Source organism: Notolabrus celidotus, chromosome 22 (assembly GCF_009762535.1).
Source record: "Notolabrus celidotus isolate fNotCel1 chromosome 22, fNotCel1.pri, whole genome shotgun sequence".
NCBI classification, from domain to species: Eukaryota; Metazoa; Chordata; class Actinopteri; order Labriformes; family Labridae; genus Notolabrus; species Notolabrus celidotus.
Window position 1 is genome coordinate 4371606 of NC_048293.1, and position 16028 is coordinate 4387633.

A 16028-nucleotide genomic window follows, 5' to 3' on the forward strand; every position below is an offset into this window, starting at 1 on the left:
GAGGTTTGCTGTCTTACTTAGAAAAAATTGAAATGCAAAATTTACTGAGAGAAATCCATGTTTTCCTACTTTGCTTGAAGTTTTATCAACAAATAAAATAAGTTGAACTGCTTGCTTGTAACTATTTGGCTCTCAAAGCAATGTCCCATTTTACAGTGCTTTTCATGTAGCAAGAAGTTAGCTGACTTCCATGCCTTTGCTGGTTACACATCACTCCGGTTGAGTGGTTATATGCCAGTTTACACCAACACAGCCCACATAAAACATCAACTCCATTTCTCAATCAAAATACTGCCAAACCACTCCACGGTATACCAGTGCTCGTTTACATCCAGGTAGTAGAGCATTAAAGCACTATGGCAGCAGAAGTTAACCTGAGCTGCAGCCGACTAGTAGCTGCTCTACAGCTTATACACTACATATAACCAGCATTTTGGGCCTATAGTAATAAAGATGTTAGAGTGAAGAGATGAAGGCGGCGAAAGAATCTAAAGAACCATCCATCCATTATCTTTACTGCTCTCATCTTTTTGGTTCACAGGAGGCTGGAGCTTATCCCAGCTGCCATTGGGCACAAGGCAGGGTACACTCTGGACAGATCACTAGTCTATCACAGGGTCAACATGTATAGACAGACAACCATTCATGCACACACCAACGGGCAATTTAGAGTGACCCATCAACCTGGTGAGCATGTTTGTGGACTCAACTATAAACTATAAATCAGTGGTTCTCAACTTGTCTGGCTTCGGGACCCACCATCACTCCTTAGCGATAAGCCGCAACTCAAATTTTGATGGCATCATACTTTCACTTGCCGACACCTCGGTGCACACAACACACTGAGGTTTTTGTCATCCTTTATTATCAATATGATAAAGTCCATATTTAATGTAGTCACTGAATTATTTGCGTTTAGCCATGCTTATTTCCCATAAGAAAAAAACATACTTTGATTTTCTTCTTCTACTCTGTAAAATGCACAGCGTCACTTAGCATTACAGGGCATTATCACCACCTGCTGTCCTGGAGTGTGAATAGACGGCACTCCGCTTAAAAAAATACCCTTCAAAATAAAAGCACAGGAATTTTTATTTACTTTTTTTTCCCAGCCAAAGGCCCGCGACCCACTCAAAATGAGTCCGCGACCCACTTTTGGGTCACGACCCACCAGTTGAGAAACACTGCTATAAATGACATAAATCATTATAATACATGCTTTAGTTTTTTGCTACCCATCATGACTTGTCACCTTTTGGCAAATATCTGGCCGAACGACAACAACAAAGTCACTGTTTTGGTTTGAGTATTCTCACTTTCAGCCCAATCTAGATGCCATTCAGTATTTGAGATTCTTCTTTAGTTTCCATCTTAAAGGAGACGAGTCATCATGTCAAAACAAACACTCTGCTGTAGAGTTTCATGGGAACGTTGAGTTGTTGTGTCAGATACATTTGAACTGTGCTTATTGTTAATGGTTGATGTTAAACTCAGTTAGACAGCTAATAAGAACAGAACACACTAATCCATTTTATTTAATTTGTTTAATTCTACTGTTGGTGTCTGGAGGTGTTGTGACCATCCTCTGATTGAAGTGCAGATTATTGATTTAAGAGTGATTTATCATGGACCCTCTACCTCAAATAACTGGACCTTTTAAGAGTGATTGAACAGTTCCGGGAGTGTTTTTCATCCAAGTCAGCATTCCTCTGCTCTCAAGTGCTCATGGGAGGTCTCCCCCTCTCCCTTATCCTCCCTCCCTCACCCTACATCCCATGGTATTCTCTGAGGCCTTGTTGTTTCCAATTAGTCTGAATGTTGTAATTGAAAGAGAGAGCTAACGGGTAAACTGATTGTGGAGAAAACACAAACCTCCTGATCGTTTCTGTAACGTTCATCAAAGCATCAGTTAAAGGAAAACATATCAGTTAATGGAAAAACCCCCAAAAGATGTACACCTTAGTGTCAGAAGGCTGTTTCTTTAATCGTACCTAATCAGCAACTTAGTTATCCTTCAGTTGTGAATGTTTGAAGCAAAAAGAGTTGTTGGTTTGAAAAGTCTGATACGTTTGTGCTGACAAAGAGAAGTATGTTCCCTCTAAAACTTGTGCACTTTATTGTAGTCAAACAAAATATATATTGATAAAAGAAGCTTTTTTGTTAACCATTTGTGATGTTCAAATGAAGTTTGTTTTATTCCTTTTCACGGGTTTTTGGATGCTCTTCGACGCCTGACTCTTACATCTCTTAAAGATTTAATTTGCTTCCTCACATGACGCTGTCGTGGGAATTTGACTGCACTTTTATTGGTTACAGTACAAGTGGGGAAGCAGCTAAAACAAGGAAACATAGAAGGAAGTAGTCGTCTGCATATACGTTACGCATTGTGCGTATGTGCCTGTGTTTGAGTATGTTTTTGACCCAGGGTATGTAGGAAACAGACTTGAGTTTCCTGCCATTTGTGCCCTGCCTTGATAAGAGAAGGTGTTTCCTCTGCTGCCTGCACGACTCCTTAGGGCCCATTGTGTGTGAGCAGCAGGGATTTATTATTGGAAAGGGTATAATTAGGGTCCCTTGCTTGTCTGGAGGGGCGGGCAGTCTGGGAGTGAGGAGAAAAAAGGGGCACGGAAATGGGGTTGAAGGGCTGTCTGCAGCAGGATGGGTATACTGTAAACTGGGGGAGGGGTGTGTGTATATTTGGAGGGTTAACACAAAGGATTTGGGTTAGATGCGGGCACCCCCCGCTGCTCCAGCTGGACTAGGACTCACGCCACTTTCTGTCCACTACTATATGACATCACCGCAGCATCCTGTGTGGTACACAGGCTTTCCCAGTATCCCCCCACGACCGCTAAAGCCCCGCCCCCTCAGAAAACAATCACATAGTTGGCACAGGGTTTTCCCGAGGGCACAGCAGCCCCGGAGACACAGGACAAGCTGATCTTTATTCTGGAGAGTGAAGCAATGAGGGACGTCATTTCTCTCTGTGATGACTGATTGAACGAGACATTCTAACACAAAGCCTGAATCATTAGGAGGAGAAATAAAGGCTGTTGTTTGCAGTAATAAAGATAAACGCCGCTTTATGTGGATGCTTGCGCTAACTCTCGTCTTTCTGTCTCTGTCTTTTGTCTTTCATGTGCAGCTGAAAAGGTGTCATCGCTGGGGAAGGACTGGCACAAGTTGTGTCTCAAGTGTGACCGCTGCAACAAGCTGCTGAATGCTGGAGGCCACGCTGAGGTCAGTCAGACTCCACCAGTAACAAAACAGACACACACATTTGCACTTTCAAATGGTTTAATAAGCAGACTCAGATTGATTATGGTGCCTTTATGAGCTTCAAAGCAAAAAGATGAAGTGTTTGTGTTAAGACTGAAAATCAATTTTCATCACATTTATATGAAACTTTTTGCTGTGAGTATCTGAGACAATTTAGAAGTAGCTAGATAAGACTTTTTTTCAAGCCAAGACTACACATGTATGCACACGACCAGATCAGCTAGTCCAGGATGTTCCACTTAGTCCACATGGGTTGACCAAAATGAAACTTCCTCACAGCTGCCTCGAACAAACAGATCCAGCATGAAAAATCTGATTGGTTTGAAAAAAGAAAAGACACTTCTTTATCAAACAACTGAAGAATTCAAAGAACTAAAGTTTAGCTCCACTATGGTAATTTAATCACATTAAGACCATTTTGATCTAACTTATGAATGCATTGGTTAAATATTCCAAAAACTGTACAGTATATCTGTACATGATAAATTAACATTGATAAAAGAGCCATTCTGTAATAATTTCTAAGTTCAATTTCCTGCTTGTTCCTTTAGTTTGGCATGATTTTAAGAGTTACATTCTAATAATTTAACTTTTACTTTTTACAAACATTTGCATCATCAACATAAAGTTGTTTTAATCTGCATTAACTGCAGTGTCCCCATTACTATTTCCCTTTTGATGAATTTGCTGTTTTGTCCATACAGTATCAAAAACCAGTTAAAAAATGCTCTCAGTTTCCCGAGTAAGCATCATTGAATTGCTTTTTTATCCAACAAAGGATCCAAGAGGTTTATCCAGCAGTGATTTACAGGTCTGATGTCTTGCTTTAAGGCACATCAGTAGTTCAAACACGTATCCTCTAGATGACTGTAAGTCTACCTTATAACAACGTGAATCACCGGTGACACTCCAAAGGAACACCACAGCTCCTGTCTGTGTTTGAACTTGAAAAGTGGGGCAGTGATATGGACTATTTGTAGCCCACATAGCCGCGTGCATTTAGCAGGTCACTAACATTGCCTCTGGGGGTGGGAGCTCACTTCCCACTGAGACCATTCATGCTGTCATTGTTTGCGCTCAGTGATGCTGAGAAGCACTATGGCTAAAAGTGTCCACCAAATGGCTCGTTATGCTTTCTGAATTGACTTTACGGGCCTTTCTCTGTGAATGCGGATCTATTCTAGGAAGTTATTTTGTTTTCATTCAGGGTCAGAGGTCAAAAACTTCACGCCATTTTTTGTAGTTTATTGACGGCTGGTGTGAAATCCAAAAGGGGGAAGCCAGAGCTGCCTGGTTGTGTATTGACTTATTGATAGGTCTCGAGAGTATATCCTCTATGAAACATGTCCACCAGTGTGTATTAGCTGTAGAGGAACACTGGGTTGTGTCAGTGCTTTAGTAATTTGGTAATGTAGTAACACAACACAAGTTTCGTGAATAGGTTTTATTCATTACTATTTGATATATAGTGGACGCCAGTGTTAATAATAATAATAATAATAATAATAATAATAATAATAATAATAATAATGCATTTTATTTAAAAGGCACCTTTCTCAGCACCCAAGGTCATCGTACAGGGCAGAGTCCAAAAAGAACAATATGAAAATTAAGCTGATAAAATCAACAAGGCATGATAGAGTGCAATTAATAAAAACAGATATAATTAACAGGATACGATAAGGTGCAATGAAGAGGTGTAATCAGGGTGAATATGACAGTTTAAAAAGATGTGTCTTGAGATGTGATTTGAAAATGGAAAGAGAGTGGATGTTACTGATGTCTGGTGGGAGGGAGTTCCAGATGCGGGGGGCAGACCGGCTGAAGGCTCTGGACCCCATGGTGGTTAAGCGGGCGGCTGGTGTAGTGTGGTGAATCGAAGACAAAGACCTGAGAGTGCGGCTGGGTGTGTTGATGTGCAGAAGTTCAGAGAGGTATGGAGGAGCGAGGTTATGGAGGGCCTTAAAGGTGAGGAGCAGGATCTTGAAATCCATGCGGGTCTTGACCGGTAACCAGCAGCTTCACTGGTTACCGGTCAAGACCCGCATTGTTCTTGATATAAGGGTTAAAGATAGTTGATGCAGCGGGGATTCCATGCAGGGCTTGTTTCTAGGCACAATTTTTGGAGGTTCTCTATGCTGAACTGAGTTCGTCCATCCATTCAGCCCATTATTGCAAAGGAAATATCCTGGAGGGAATATACTAAAATTCAGCACAGACATCCACCTAGACTCAAGGATCCATTTATTAGAGTCTGGTGGTCTAAGCTTGAACATAAACTGGGTTCCTTTCACATTAAAAACATTTTTTCAAAAGTACAGTGAACCAAGCATTGTGAGTCAAGTCGTTCAGGCAGTTTGAGCATGACATCAGAGGAAAATAGCCACAGTGTGAATGTGGTCAATTGAAACCACTTGCTATTGATTGATTGGTGCAGTTACTTTTGCAAAATGTCAGAGGTTAAAGTGAACTAACTGATGCAGCTTTGCCATTTTAAGAGCTTGTGTGACCTGGCCTTTAGACTGGCAGAAGGTCTTATCCGAATGTTTTTAGTAAGGAAAGATATAATGTTCTTTCCTTTCATTTCCATCACAGATCTTGTGCGTTAGTACAGGAAATTGCTGAGTACATGCCTTTTCCCTGCCTTGTTGTGATTCTGGTTGTGTCTGTCAGTTTGAGTCGTCCTTGTGGGGTTTTTAACCCCCCTTAGGGTAACAGGAAAAGTTGTCTCTCTTCCTCTGTCTGTTACATAATCACACCACAGTCTATCACGGCTCAAGATTTCCCCTTACTGTGCGTGCTGCTCACTATCTGGCACCTCCACCCCGGGGATTTTCTTATCATGCCTCTCTTTCTCTTGCCTTTCATGACCCAGCCAACGGTGCAGTTCTCACCCTCTCGCGCTCCCTGTGCATCAGTAAATATCACCTCTCCGAGTCTCTGGCTCTCAACACAAAGGGGATGTGATCTCAGCGTCTTTGTGAACACAATAGCAATTTCCCTGCAGACCTCAAAGGATGCTCCTCTGCCGTTTAATCTCTGCATGATTACAGTAATATAGTCGCACAGTCTCTGAGGCCCACCATCCTCTTCTCCCGCCCTTTATAATCTCTCACCACGCACAGCATCCAAATTCTGCCTCAGGCTGCAGCGCCATGTCAACTTTAGTAGGCAAAAAACTACTCAATACTTGATCATCGTCATGGAAACAAGAGTGAGGGTGAGAGATGATATGTAAAAAATTGAAGCATGTAAACTTAAGGGACTGCGGTTCGGTCGGGAAGGATGTTTGATTTCATCACAGGCCTGGTATGTAAAGGTTCTGACCCTCTGAGCTGCACTCACTTGAGGCTTCTTTAAAAGGAGGGACGGATGAGGCCCTCTGTGAACTGTTGTGGCTGCTGAGCTTAAAAAGACAAAGTGTCAAGTTGAATTTGACCCCAAAAGATCAGGAGAGTATTTACCCATAGCACAAGATTAGCACAGTTTGGGTCAGAAATGGCACAAGTGTTTTCTTGTGACAGAATACAGACACCGCACTCAAACTTTATCTCCACTCGTCAATCTAAACCTGGTGGATTTTCAGAGTATTTCTGTGAGGAGCTTTACATGGCAGCCTCTTGCATCAGTGTATGAATGTGTGAATGTGACATGTAATGTAAATGTTCTTTGAGAGGTCCGAAGACTAGAGAAAGTGTGATACAAATACAGTTGTACAGTGGTTGTTCCAAATGTTGAACCAGTTTCAAATGAGTGCATTGAAAGCACAGTGACAATCATAGACCTGAGGATGGTGACCTGCATTGTTTTTGTATAGAAAATCAGAACTGCCAGCCCGAAATGCTATTAGTGGACACAGGCCCTTACAGACCCTTATTTGCTCATGAGGCTAGAGTGAAGTAAAAGAGCTTTTAGAACGGCTATAAATTGACTTCAAGTTAAAAAAAATTCTGTTCCCAGGATTAGGTTTTCATTCTCCATCCATAAATCAATCTATAAATAGAAATATTACAAACTGATGCTTCTTTATAGCTTAAAATGTTGCCTCATGACACTAAATTTGGACCTTTTTTGACTGTGGAAGGGAATTAATACTTTCCCAAGTTAATATATTTTTGAAAGCACAGTGACAAATCATAGCTGAGCCCTGAGGATGATAAATTGCATTGGTTTTTAATAGAAAATAAGAAGTGCCAGCCCTAAACACTTTTAGTGGACGCAGGCCCTTACATACCCTTATTGTTCAAGAGGCTAGAGTGAAGTAAAAGAGCTTTAGAGCAGCTACAAGTTGACTTAAAGTTGACATTTTCTGTTCCCAAGATTCAGTTGCTCATTCTCCATCTCTTCAAATCAATCTATAAAGAAAGTGTACTATCTGATGCTTCTTTATAGCTTCAAATATTGCCTTGTGACACTAAATTTGGGCTTTTTTTGACTATAGAAGGGAATGAATGCTTTCCCAAGTTAATACATTTTTGCTAATATTAACATTTTGTTGTTTTGGTCACATATTTTGAGTTTTATTACAACTTCTTACCCAAAAGAAAACATTCTAAATACATATTTTATTTAAAAAGATAACGTTTTCTGTTAAATTAAAACCATGAAGTAAATTTCCCATCTCGGCTATAACAAGATATTTCTGATATGACCTCCAACACACATTACACAAGACTGTCGACGACACGTCAAATGATAAAAAAAGAAACATTACATGCTCTCAACCTTTGTCTTCACACTCTGCACGGGCACATTTATGCAATTAAATTCAGCCTTATTAACACATGCATCATGCGTTTGCTCCATTTGGCAAATAAGACGGAGCCTCGGCTAGCCGCCAGCTATCCTCAGATTCATTGTTGTGCATTTGGTAGTGGTGAGGAAGTTAGCTTGCACAATGACTGAAGAGGGAGAGAAGATGTTAGTATCAGGAGTTATTTTAGATTCAGCTGACACACATGACGAAAGACTTGGAAACTTTAGCATTAAAGCTAAGAGGCACTCTTTGTGGTTTTATCACATGTCAGGTCATCATAACAATATTGAGCTTAATCACACATCACCAGTGTTCCTCATGTTGTGCCAGACTAGTCACAATCCTGAATGTTTGGAAACCACCGTCCTAGAACATGCACAACACCAGGCACTTGCGTAATGATATCATGTCTGCACAGCCTGTTTCTGAAATCAGCTTCTCGCTAAAAAATGTAGAGACTCAGCTGTAAATAAAAGATGTTAAAAGCACAACAAAAACAAGCAAGCGTTCAAAGTTAATTTATCTCCATCCTGGTTCCTGTAAACAGAGGAAGAAAGTTAAAGCAGTCAGGAAAAGAGCTCTGGAGGAGGAAAGAAAAGAAAGACGTATAGATGGAGAAGACAGATTTCAGAGCGAGGATGTGGGAAGAGAGTGGGCTGTGGAGCGATGGATAATCCATTTTTAGGGTCTCTCTCTCCTTCAGAGTAACTGTACAGCCGACTGTTCACAGAGCGTTCAGTTCACTTTACAAAGAAGCCCTGTGTATGTATGTGTGTGTGTGTGTGTGTGTGTGTGTGTCCTGAGAAAGCCATCAGTGCTTAGTCACAGCTTGGCATCAGCGTCCGGACCTTCACGGATCTCATAAATGTCAAGCAGGGAGTGTGAAAGGGATGCGCGGCTGCTTCAACAGTTGATCCCGTCTCAGTTAATGCATTATTAAAGGTGAGAGAAGAATCCTTTTTTCTGTCACAGCATCTCCTGAGCTCATGTGGCCAAGCACAAGGGATTGTGGGTAGTTTGTCCCTTCGTTTTTTTCCTTACCTCCCTGGACCTGGCGTCTCGCCTGCCGCATTCGCTTCATTCTTCTCTTCTATGGGCATCGGGCTCTGGACCAGTGGACACCCTGACCCTCAGCCCTGATCCCAAACCTGATCACATGCTCTTGAAAGCAGCATCACATTCCCAGCATGCATCAGCGACAGGCCATCTATGTCTGAGAGCGGCTCTTCTGAACCTCAAGTGTCAGTCGGTCATGTGTGTGTGTGTGTGGACACACAGTCGTAGTGAAGTGTGACCCGGAGTATTGTGTCCAGGATACAGCTGGTGTCATCGTTGTGTGTTGAGATGGAAAATAATGGCTTTTCTCCCTTTTTGGACTTAATCCCGTCTTCCAACCACAAAACCCATCATACCCAAAATAAATGATGTCATAAAAAAAAGCGTGGGAAATAGGACTCTCACCACATGTCTCAGTTTGTGTCAGTGGTGTTTTAAAATCCTTTTAGTGCCTATTGAGTCGGTTTGTTGTGTCTGTGTGTCATGGTGTTTTTGTGTCTTGTCCACAGCACGATGGAAGGCCCTACTGCCACAAACCGTGCTACGCTGCCCTCTTTGGGCCAAAAGGTGAAGTACAAAGCTTTATTTCCAACACGAAGAATTTGAATAATATTGTGTTATTAAATTCAATGCGTTCTCCTTAAGCATCTTAAATAAACATTTTTGATGCCCCTTTATTGTATACTGACTAAATATGTTGTTTTTGATGTCAATATTGTTTGTTGTAAATATTTGAGTCCATTTAAACTGAAAAAGAATATATAATTTTCATGTTTCAAATTAAAAACATTTTTAATTAAAAAAAATAAAATAAATCCATTATAAATGAAAAATAAATAATAATAAATAAATGCATGGGAAAATCAGGGTTCCCACGAGTCCTGGAAAACCTGGAAAACAGTTGACCAGTTTTCCAGTACTGGAAAACACCTGGAAAATGGGAGAAAAGGTCAAAAATCACATATAGTCCTTGAAAATTATTCCAACATGACTGCATGCAACCTGACAAGGTTTAAAAAAAAAACACATCCACATTCAACATTTGTGGCCATTTTTGTCATTCAGTTCTATTTAGGTCAGTTTATGCACTGATCCTCTCATTATTATCATTATTTATTTATTTCAGTAAGGCAGCTTCCAAATTCCTTTGATGGCTCTTTTGTTTTTTACTTAGCTCATTTTATATTTTTTTGAGAAAAGAGAAAGCTGAGATGAGAGTTGGCCATAAAAGGAATCTCTTATCTTATTGTTACTTGGTTGCAGTAATAAAGTGAAGTGCTGTACATCAGTGGTTGCATTATTCTATAATTAATTTGCCATCATTTTTAAGCATGTAAGAGATGATTTCATTGATGGCCATAGACTACATGTCTTTCAATGTAGACTTCCACTGAGAGGAACATATTAGACTATTTAGGAACTAAATTAGGAACTCAATTTAGACTGTCATACCAACTTGATCATCACTGAAAATGTCCTGGAAATGTCCTGGAAAATGATCTCTGGAAAAGAGTGGGAACCCTGAAAATCAATAAGAGCTCTTAATTATTGTCAATTAAAAAAAAAAAAAAAGTCTCAACAAATGTGTCATTAGATGACCAGTAATTCTGAAAGTTAATTTGTTTCATTTTAATTATATATTTTCTTAATTTAAGCTTTTTTGTATTGGTTAAAATATTTGAATTGGCATTTTTTATTGAATAAGTACTTATTTGGCTTTCCGCTTTCTTTTAGTGTAGATTTCAGTGGTATAACCTTATTGATATTTCCTCCTCTTTCCTTGCAGTCCCTTGTGTTTTACCTCTTCTTCTCTCGTCCCTCTTTCAGGTGTGAACATCGGTGGAGCCGGCTCCTACATATACGACACTCCAGCCAACAACAACTCGCCTTCCACCGCTGTGGATTCAGCCTCCAAAACTGAAGAGAAGAAAGTGTTTGCGCCCAAACCAGCATCCAAAGGTACATGAGAAACCTGAGAGCACTCTTTCTGTGTGTTGTAATGAGTTAAACGGGGAGAAGTGACTTCATTTTGGCGTTTGTGCCTTACGATTTTGGTGTGTAAGCTGCCAGTCGGAGGGAAAACTGCTGCTGACTCAGTGATAAGGACATCAATACGCTAAAGTCTTCTGGGACTTTGGAAGGATTTTCTCCCAAATGTCAAATCAGGCGTGTTTGTCTCTGGAAGTCCCAGTCAGCAGAAACAAATGGATGTTTTCAGTCAATTTGTGGACGCTGTGCAGTTTTCAGTACGTGGCTGTTTGCCACTCATTTGGATGTGCGAGCCAAAAAAGTGAATTATTTGGGATTTTGATTCACTTTCTGGAACCAAATTCTTCAATTTGCTGCCGGCTGATAAAAACTGACCTACAGTCCTAAAATATGTTTGACAAATCTCTTTATATAATCAAACAACAAGAGAAGAGAAATGAAAAAAACTCTAGTATTATAGTCAATGCAGAAAAAGTACAGCCTTTTTATCTTTGATGTTGTATTGATTCTCAGGAGGTCAGGACTCCCTCCATCATGTTTCAGTTTCACACAATAGAAACATGTTCATTTTGAGTTTTTGTATGTTAGTGCTTGACATGGGACAGATTCTGAGAGCCTGCTTTGTTTGTTTTTGGTGAAAATGTGGGAGAATGTTTGATGAGAATGTTGTTTTATACCAAAATAATACAACACTAGCACTTTTGCATTTTGGTGCCACCTGCAGTTCATGTCAGTGCAGTACACATAACCCAAACAACCACTGACTCACTCACATGATTGTCTTCATAAGAAGGCGTAGATTGTTTGAAATTAAGTGTTTTATAAATTTGCAACTTTCGCTCTACAACATAAAAAAGGATGTTTGGTAAGTGCTCTGGGTTTTACAACATCCTGGGAACACTGTTGGTCATTTATTGGAACATTCCTGGTGCTATACTTTAACATTTCCAGTATATAAACGTGTCGCTCTGTGTCGACAGCTGGCAGCATCACCACTTTTTCCGGAGAGGCCAACCTGTGTCCCCGATGCAACAAGAAGGTGTATTTTGGTAAGTAGTTCCACACTTCCAGGAAACAAAGTGAAGGGGAAAAAGGTGTGAACGTGCAAAGGGGTTGCCATGAAGTCTCACAAGTGTGTGTATCTGTGTGTGTTTGTGTGTGTGTGTGTGTCACAAAAGCTGAGAAGGTGACATCACTGGGGAAAGACTGGCATCGACCTTGTCTGCGCTGTGAGAGGTGCAGCAAGACTCTGGCTCCTGGCAGCCACGCAGAGGTGAGACAGAGAAGAAATACTGAAGGGACTACAGGCAGTTTTGACCTGAGCTTTTTCAATGACCATTGTAATGTTTTCTCTGATTGTTCTGATGAAAACAAAAAGATAAAAAAACTAAAGATGAACCAAAGGGAATTAAAAAAAATAATAAAAATGAATCATTTTATTTATTTTATTTTATTCATTAATTTATGTATTATAATTATTTATTTTATTCTAATTCAATATATGAATCTGTTTTATTTTATTTTATTTGTATTTATGTGTTATATTTCATTTTAATATATTCTTATTTATTCATTTATTTATCTATTTTATTGAGACAAATAAAGTTTAAATATGCAAACTGAGAGTAGCTATACATAACAAATATCAGGTAAATGTTTTAGTGGATCATTATTTTAAATACTGGTCCCTAGAACAGCCGTTGTTGTACAATGAGCACAAAACAAATAAACAATATGCAGGTGATGCACATAAATGCAACAGAAAAAAACAGATCAAAAAGCTATAAGAGAATGTGTTTAGAAAAAAGTACTCAATTCTTTTAATTTATTTATTATTAAGAATTTGAAAAAAATCCTCTTCAATGAGTCAAAGGAATTAAGATTTACAGAACAGTGTTTTTAACCTGTCACCACTACTGAAGAGACTTTTCCTCTTCCTGAGTTCCTTTACTTAGTTGCTGACAGAAAAGTTCTGCCTTCATGGTTTTAATGTTGATATTTTTTATCTTCCAGCATGACAGCCAGCCCTACTGCCACAAACCATGCTATGCTGTCCTCTTCGGGCCCAAAGGTAACCGCTAGGGGGTGCTGTCAACCCACCGATTATCAGCTACACTTGAAACAGAATGTCGTTTGTCTGAGCACTAGATCCATGATGCACTCTCTGCACTCGACGGTTTTTCATTACCCAAGAGTCATTTCATCATAACAACGTAACAACACAAAACAGCAGCTCCTTGAGCCTGTACAGGAAATGTTTTGCAACCTCTCCTGCTCATGTTGAACCTTGTTTTTTTTTTCCCCTCTCTCTGCTACCCCTCCCACCCTCTGACCACCTGCCGCTGCTGTCCCTGTGGTTCTTCCAGGCGTGAACACTGGTGGTGTGGGCAGCTACATCTATGAGAAGGAGCCCAGTGCAGTGACCCAGCCCTGAACCTTTGACCCCCTCCCTTCAGCCTCATCCCTCTGCTCGACACAGCTCTGACCACATCGACCACAGTATTAGTCATAGCAGTTTTTTCTCTCTCTCTCCCTTCACCTGTGCAATCACACCTGAGACAACCAGCCTCCTGCTCCGGATCCTTCTCCCCTTCTTATCACCTGCTTCTAGCACCATGAGGAATCATTTGAAATCTTAACATGTGTTATACGTATTTCCTCAAAGACATCTAGCATTCCTCACAAAAAAAACCCTACAGCTATTAACCACCATTTAAATAATGTCAACCTTCTTTCCACATTAATAATAAATGTACGTGAACACGTTAAATGTCACCACAGACAAATAAAAGGTGTTATAATTCAATTTGCACCCTGAACAAACTGATGAAAAGTCATTCTCAGGTGTGGAAAGGTGCATTGTGGGTTTAGCTGTAGCATGTTGAAAACCAGAGAGGGATTTCTGCTGCACGCACAGGTGCTGCTCAGGAGCACATTGCCAATAAAATCTGTTTATTACTATTGCCATATTCCTGACACCATTCCTGACAAAAAAAGTGAAAGTATGTCCTCAAGTTGAGAAAAAAAGAGGGAAATTGGTTCTCTCAGGCGACTGTTACATGACTCTCAGCACATCTATAAATCAGCATGAGTTTATTTTGCTTATGAGCGTTTGTAAATAACCTGTCAGAAGTCTAGATAATGAGATATGATTTGCTAATGAATAACACAAACTGCAATTTTTTTTAAAATGAGTAGAATGTGGGTAAAGTTTTGGAAGGGAGGGTAACATGTATTTATGACTAATTGAAGGCCTTTACATTTCAACAGACATTGTACTACTACTACCCTTTAACGGGCTGATTATGAAGGAGGTTAAAAATGGCAATATAAGCTGTACAAATCTCTACGATCAAGATTTTTATTGATATTTTCAAATGAGTAACCCTGCTGTTATTTTTCCGAAAAGATGACGTGCTATCTGAAGTATTATATTTTAGCAGAAACGTAGCGTAGCTCGTAGAAACACTGCAGACAAGTCATTCAGTCAGAATGTGCATCCTAGTATTATTATTGTGAGACTGTTACTGTGTATGTTTATGACCTGTTGTACATCGTAGGGCTTTGTAGACACTGCAGGGCTCACTGTTTGTAGAACTGAATCGCTGCACTTCAGCCCTGCTGCATTCGTCTTTTTAATCCCAGTTAAATAAATATTTCTGAAACTATTCATCTGTGTCATCATCATCTTTTCTTTTTCAAGATTTGAAACAGTTGAGGATTTGAAAAACTCCTCCATCCCTGCTGCTCATCAGGTTTTCTCAGGATAAATCACTCGGCTTGTTATCTCAGGTCAGTCTGAGCAGACATAACTACTGCAGCATGTTTTATGACTCACAGAAAGCACTGTTATGTAATCTGTGTTGCATGTGAGGAATACATTTATATGAGGTGTTCCTCATTATTGTAGTCAGGTGTTGAACAGGTGTTTCATAGCTAAATGGTATTTTTTTGTAATTGCTGAAAGATATCAGAAAGACAGAAATAAAAATGTGTAAATATTCCAAGGCAGGGAATAAAGCTAAATTAATTAGGTCATATTTTTTCTGCAATATAATTATTTCTTTGGGCTTTGATGAAAAACAGCTACAACTTTGGGAGTAAAGAAATTGAACATATTTCAACTTTTATTAGATACTAATGAGCAAATACAAAATTTCTACTCTTTTGACAGCTTATACTGAAGTACACTGAAAGAATAACCCACGTTTTTTATTCTTCATTGGTATCAGCCATTTATTATGTAAGGGATAATGAGTATGAGGGGTTGTACATATTAGAATCCTGACAGGGTGAGCAGGACCCCGATGTGAAGCAAGCTCCAACAGAACTGAAAAGAAGTCCTGATAATTGTTTTGTTTTAAACAAGCACAAACTATAAATTCAAAATCACAGTAAATTATATATCAAATTGTTGCTCCCCACTCTTGTTTTCTGACATTTACGGGCACATTTTTTAGTAACTTAGTATTAGTATTTTTTTAATTAATGTACAGTGGGGCAAATAAGTATTTAGTCAGCCACTAATTTTGCAAGTTCTCCCACTTAGAAAGATGAGAGAGGTCTGTAATTTTCATCAGAGGTACACTTCAACTATGAGAGACAAAATGAGAAAAAAAATCCAGGAAATCACATTGTAGGATTTTTAAAGAATTTATTTGTAAATTATGGTGGAAAATAAGTATTTGGTCACCCACAAACAAGCAAGATTTCTGGCTCTCACAGACCTGTAACTTCTTCTTTAAGAAGCTCTTCTGTCCTCCACTCGTTACCTGTATTAATGGAACCTGTTTGAACTGGTTATCTGTATAAAAGACACCTGTCCACAGCCTCAAACACTCAGACTCCAAACTCAACCATGGCCAAGACCAAAGAGCTGTCCAAGGACACCAGGAAGAAAATTGTGGACCTGCACCAGGCTGGGAAGAGTGAATCTACAATAGGCAAG

The 16028-nt window shown here is 39.6% G+C and overlaps 1 protein-coding gene across 1 annotated transcript in view; it reads left to right on the plus strand.

Moving 5' to 3' along the window:
- crip2 (cysteine-rich protein 2) overlaps positions 1–14750 on the plus strand; it is a 31832-nt gene extending 17082 nt beyond the window's left edge. The window contains exons 2-8 of the mRNA XM_034675560.1: positions 3146–3240; positions 9601–9658; positions 10919–11050; positions 12061–12129; positions 12259–12353; positions 13094–13151; positions 13447–14750. Of these exons, the coding sequence (XP_034531451.1) occupies positions 3146–3240; positions 9601–9658; positions 10919–11050; positions 12061–12129; positions 12259–12353; positions 13094–13151; positions 13447–13514 (575 nt within the window). The 3' untranslated portion in view covers positions 13515–14750. The remainder of the gene's footprint in view (positions 1–3145; positions 3241–9600; positions 9659–10918; positions 11051–12060; positions 12130–12258; positions 12354–13093; positions 13152–13446) is intronic.
- The last annotated feature ends 1278 nt before the right edge of the window (positions 14751–16028 follow it).